Below are 6,000 nucleotides of genomic sequence, written 5' to 3'. Positions count from 1 at the left end.
GTGGGTCTCGGGGAGCCTCTTCCGTGGGTCTCGGGGAGCCTCTTCCGTGGGTCTCGGGGAGCCTCTTCCGTGGGTGTGGGTCTTGGGGGTCCTCATCCATAGGCACAGGGCACGGGGAGCCTCTTCCAGGGGCCTCAGGGCACCTCATTCACCCTGCGAGAGCCTGAGGGGGTGGGTGTTTTTCTCCCGGATGCGGACTTGGGGCGCCTCTTCCGCAGGGACGAGTCTCTGGGGGCCTCTTCCGCGGGCCTCTCATGTGGGTGTGGAAAGGGCCAGTGCCGCAGCGCCCCCGCAGTGCGGCCCTGGGGCCGGCGGCCGCCCTCACCGCTGCGCTCTCCTCTGCCTGCAGGCCTTCCTGGAGCGTTACCTCAGCGCGGGGCCCACGATGCAGTACGACAGGGAGCGCTGGCTGTCCACGCAGTGGAGACTGGTGAGCGAGGAGGCTGTGACCAACGGCCTGCAGGACGGCCTCGTCTTCGTCCTCAAGTGCTTGGACTTCAGCCTCGTGGTCACTGTGAAGAAAATCCCCTTCATCGTGCTCTCTGAGGAGTTCATAGACCCCAAGTCTCACAAATTTGTCCTCCGCTTACAGTCTGAGACGTCGGTTTAAAAAAAGTTCTACATTGGTGGCTTTCTGGAAAAAATTTAAAAAACGGATGGAGAGAGAGTTACAGGAGCGCGTCGCCCTTGTTCTTCGTTGCTGAGACTGGCAGATGACAGACCAGCGCCCTTCGACCATCTGCACTTTATCTGGAAGGAAGCAGGGCACGTCCACCCCGGGAAGCCCCAACTTTGCGGGGCGACGTCTGAAGCCGTCTCTGAGTGTCGTCACAGCTGTAAACCAAAGCCGAGCCGGCGGTTCTCAGGAGGGTGGCCGGCGGCACCCCGTGGGCGTTCATCTGGGACCCCGGCCCGTTGCTTCCGGTCGATCGCGCGGCCGCGGGCTTGTTCCGTTTCGGGAAACCGGACCCCGCGGGGCCACGTGCATCCTGCGTGTGTGAGCCCCGAGCCGGCCTTCAGGGAACGCCTGCCTCATCTTCCTTCTTTGTTGCCTTAGGTTCTTCAGAGAAAGATCACGACAACCGCAAAATGTGCACTACCCGTTTACAGCTCTTAGCGATTTTGTTTCATTGCTTCTGCCTGCCTGTGGCCCATCACTCCCTCCTGGCCGCAGGACTGGCGACTGCCCACGCGTGTCCACTGCATCCTGCCCTCCCCACCACCAGCAATGCCAGCAGGCCGGTGGCCCTCCAGGGGCGGCCTCAAGCCCACCTGGGACTGGCTTTCCTTGGGTGCTTTCCCCTGCGCCCGCAGCTCCCCCAGGGCCCCTCCCTAGGGGAGAGTGGGTCCCCCAGGTGGATCAGGGGCAGCCAGTGCGCTCCCGTTCTCCCTCTCTGCTTCACCCAGGGAGACTGGCACTGTGACCCCACGACTGGCAGCCTCAGCGTGGAGCCCGCTGCCCTGCCCCGGGAGGTCAAGCAGCACCTGGTGGGCTGTAGCTGCTGTCCAGTCCCTGGGCCCCAACCGCCATCACTGTGCACTGGCCCCCTCGGCCACTACAAGCAAGGCCAGCCCTGGGTCAGGCCGCGGGCGCAGTCACTGTGGCTGCAGTTTAACAGCAGAGAAATGGGCAAGCTGTAGAGTTGGGGGGAAGGAAAGTGGGAGCCAGCTGCGCTTCCTAGTCGACCATCCGCGAGCTCTTGCTGGCTGATGCAACCGCTGTGGGGGTGCCTGCCCCCCTGGCCTGAGGGGTGGGGGCCAGGTTGGTGTGGGTTGGGGGGGCGGAGAAGCCTGGGCTGCCCTCTCTGGGCACGGCTCTTGGGGCCACACCCGGGTTCCTTGCAGCCTCTGCTCGCCTTCCTGCGTCCACAGCAAACTCAAGTGCTCACTCTGCTGATCCCAGGCATTTCGGGTCACCAGTCCCCGGCTTTCGTACAGGGTGACACTGTCATGACCGTGTGTGCATGCACACGCGTGTGGGGGGGTGTGAACCTTCTTAGTCCCATGCATATCACAGGTTTGGTTATCTGTATCATACACCTGCTTCTGAAAAAGGAAATGTTCTTACATCAGTACCCTTCCGCTCAGAAAGAAGTGTCGGAAAAGAAGGAAGAAGAAACAAGTGGGTGTCCGGGGAGCCTCATGGCTCCATGTGCAAAAACACTTATACATGTGCTGTGGAACCGTGGTGCTTTGTTCTTAGCTTTGGCCTTTACGTCCCCTCAAGCTGGACATTCCTTAGGATGGTGTCTTTCTCAGGAAATATATTTTGGAGCCAGGGCAAAGGATGGCGAATGCACGCGAGGCTTTGGCTGCTTAAGGGTCGCCTGCCCCAGAGGCGTGTGTGAGCAGCTGAAGGGCTCCGTGTGCTTCCTTTTACCTCGGCCCTCATGTTCTCCAAGACCGAGCTTCCCAACCAGCCCAGAAGGGGGACGGGGTGACTCATAGCTTCGGTGAGTGCATTCCTAGTGGTGTGAGGAAAGGTTTAAATTAAAGGATTTATTTTCTCTCTGCCCCTTTCTCTCTTTCAGAGTTTCTGAAAGTATTTCTTGTTTGAAATTGAATACCCTTTTTATACTGATTTTGTATTGAGTTCTTTTTGAAAGGATAACAGAATAAAATGCAAGATCTTTATATACACTTTGCACTTTCAGACTCTTCCTAGCTTGAGTTCCTGGTGCAGAGGGAACATTGTCAATGGCATTAGAAACACCCAGGCTTTAGAAAGCTGTGTCGCTCGATTGAACACGATGCATTTTATTTCAGCTCATCGAGCCAGTAGAATATTCTTTCTAAAAGTGGCACACCAGCCCTGAAGCTAGTGGAAAGGAGGATGAGTCTGTCTGAGGGGACAGACTTTCATTTGCCTTAAATGTTTATGGATTTTCTATACCTTTCAACCTAAGTTATTAAAACACGAGCATTCAGTGGTAGAGTAGAAGAACTTGACGAGTGTGTGTCCGAGCTGCTCTCTCCCAGTGACGTTTTAACCAGCAGGTGACGTTTGTTCCTAAGTGTGTGCTTTTGAAGATCATGACAATTTTTTTTTATCACCCATGAACTGAATGTCTGCCTTCTCCAAGTTGGAATGGGTTTTGTGTCTCCTACGTCTTTCTCATTATCATTTAAGTCAAAACACCTAATACTTTTGCTAAAGTTCACCCCAAAAGCCCTAGTGAAGATGCATGGCCAGTTTTTGCCCAGCTGGCATCATCTCCCTTGCTTCCTCGCTGGCCTTTCCAAACCTGCAGACGGGACAGTTTCTGTACAATAAGTGGCCAGAAGTACATGGTCTCTCTGTGTGTGTGAGTGTGTGTGTCTGCCGTTTGCAGTGGAGAGGCTGAGTAGTGGGCATGTTGGACTGGATGAGGTGACCCTTCCCCTCCCTGTACGCAGTGAGAGGTGGTCCAGGATCCTCCTCTTCACATTTCACCTTCACTCGAGTGCAGGTATTGGAAGGTGCTGGCTGCAGCACTGTAGTGAACGCACGGCATTGGAAATCGATGGTCATGCCTCCCCCCACCCCCACCCAGCCCATGGCGGGGTGAATGTTCTAGCTGCTCCATGAAACCAGCACAACCAGGTCCGTGTTGGAGGGAGTGTGTTTCCACAGGTGTGGGCGTCTCGTGGAGCGTGTGTGCTCGGGTGGATGACCAGGCCATCGTTAGACATCTGAGTATCATGTCACCTGCAGCAGAGGGTGTGTGTTTCAGCAGGTCAGGTGTGTGTGCAGTTGTCTTTCTGCTCATGCTCTATGTGGGGATGTTTTCTAAATCTGACTCCGTTTTTCTGAGGTTACTTTAAAGCCAGTTGCTTCTCCCTTCTGGTCTTCATTTCTCTTAAGCTGGCTTCTCCTCAGGAGTAAATGGCGTTACCCCAGGCGTCTCTTCTGAAGAGGCTGTTGTCCTGCAGATTAGTCCATTAGAGCCTCTTGCTCAGGGCCTTAGGACCCCAAACATAGGTAGCAGCAAGAGAAAGAAGGTCAAGCTCCATAATTACTGCTCCACCTTCACTACCCTGGAAGCCATAGTCTGTGTTCTGTGCAATACAGCTTACACATTGTACTTCATTAAAAACAATATATATATATATTGATTACTACAAGTAGCACGGAAGTGTTTGCATAGACCCTGCCATTGTAAATGATGTCATTATTGCTGGGTAGCATTTATGCTTTATGGATCTGTTATAAAAAATGAATAAATCACTACTGGGAATTTACTACTATCGAGCCTTGTGGTCCTAATTCCTTATCAGTAGAATTGAGCCCTTCTGCCTAGAGCACAGTTCTTGAATTCTCTTTAGTGCTGGAGTAAAACAATCCTTAGACACTGTTGACATCACCTCGTTGAGCTTTGGTAACTAAGTGGATGTTCAGAAGATTACGTATCCGCTCATGTTTCGATAAAAGATTTTTGCCGATGAGGGGAAAGAGGGGCCTTGAAGTAATGATCAGAGAGTGGGTGTTAGGCACAGTTCTAGAATATGAATTCCTTTGAGGTAGGTGGGGATTGTCTCAGGTTTACAGGTGAGAAAAAGATGATCCGAGAGGGAGGGACTTCCCCAACTTCTCATGGCAGGTAAGTGGCATTCTATAGTCCAGTGTTTGATTCCATTCCCTCAGGCACTGTACCTAGAAGTAGGAGCTAAAGAGTTAGCACTTGGGGGTGTCAAGAAACCTGACACTTAACGGTGAATGAGAACCTGGAGGTGAATGAGAACCTGGAGCAGGAGCCCCCTGGAGCTGAACTGCACCTGCCAGTGCGCCTTGAGTCTGCACCAGCGGTGTGGCCCAATGGTGCAGGGAACCTTCTCTGGGCTGGTGGATTTCTTAGGACTTTCAGTGGAAGGAAGGTGAGATCCCCCCTTTCTCTAGGACAACCAGCCCTGTAGCGGTGCCCCTTCTGCAGAAGGTGGGGGTGCTCCTGGAGCAACCCTCTTTTCCCTTCACCCTCTGCCTCCACCTTGCTAGCTTGCGTAGAAAGGCGCCTTAGGCCTGGGGTGCAGGACCTGACCTGGTCACCCCCCGGCACTGTGACAACTACATTCCGGGGGCAGGAGGGGTGGAGAAGGGCTTTGTAGCTAGACTCCTGCCTGGATGCAAGTGTGCTCAGCAAGCACGTTGCCTCCTGGTGTTCTTCTCACAGTTGCCTCAAGTTTGAACGGAACAGACCGGACTCTGACAGCACAGTTCAGTTGGGTATAAATGGCCTCTTCCTTCCCTGCTCTTCGCTGGCGGTGGAGGACAGGAGAGTCGGGGTGCTACCGACACCTCTCAGCATTGCTACTCGCCAGAGACTAGGGCATTTGACATTTTCAGAAGGTAGATAAGGTAGAGGAAACTGGAATAGAGTCAGATTTCTGGGTCCTGTGAGCCTGTCTCCTACTTAGCTAACCCTGACTTGTTTCGCTTAGAAAGTAAAGGTCTTCAATGCGTTGTTTTCGCGACTGTCCCACATTTCTAACACCTGGAGCAGCAGTGACTGGTCACTTCCCATGTGGCTCTCGGAGCCTGTGTCTCAGCTGGAGAATGTCAGCGTCTGATCCTTGTCTTCACTATAAACACCTCTCTTAACCTTGCGGATAAATGAGACCAATTCCAGTCTTTTTTCTTGAGTGTCTTTGGCATTTGTTTTGGCACTGAAATATTGGGATAAAAATGTTTGAATGTACAGTTGTCTGGTTTGTGTTCACTTAGTCATCCAGCCCTTCACTGTGGACATGAGCGGAACGTTCCCTCTGAGGGCCTCCTAGTTTAGGGGTGTGCCTGCCCCCACTCCCAGCCTTGGGAAGCTTCGTCTCTGAGGACCAGAGACTGATGCTTAGGGAGTCAGTAATGGGTCCCCAGCAACAAATAATGGATAGCAAATCTAGGTCAGCCCATGCCGTAGGGAATCGAGACTGTAGCACGTCTCCATTATTGGGGGTCGGGGAAAGAGGAGGCAGCTTTGTCATGTCTGCCAGCACCCCTTAACTAAAGAAATAATGGGATCTATGCTT

The 6,000-nt window shown here is 53.3% G+C and overlaps 1 protein-coding gene across 1 annotated transcript in view; it reads left to right on the top strand.

Moving 5' to 3' along the window:
* The window catches only part of VANGL1 (VANGL planar cell polarity protein 1), a 41,953-nt gene extending 41,319 nt beyond the window's left edge, over positions 1-634 (top strand). The window contains exon 8 of the mRNA XM_004689608.2: positions 350-634. Within this exon, the coding sequence (XP_004689665.1) occupies positions 350-610 (261 nt within the window). The 3' untranslated portion in view covers positions 611-634. The remainder of the gene's footprint in view (positions 1-349) is intronic.
* The last annotated feature ends 5,366 nt before the right edge of the window (positions 635-6,000 follow it).

This window comes from Condylura cristata, unplaced genomic scaffold, assembly GCF_000260355.1.
Source record: "Condylura cristata isolate star-nosed mole 26May11 unplaced genomic scaffold, ConCri1.0 scaffold00026, whole genome shotgun sequence".
NCBI lineage: Eukaryota > Metazoa > Chordata > Mammalia > Eulipotyphla > Talpidae > Condylura > Condylura cristata.
Note: the sequence above shows the minus strand (reverse complement) of the source record. Positions and strands in the feature narration are given on the sequence as shown.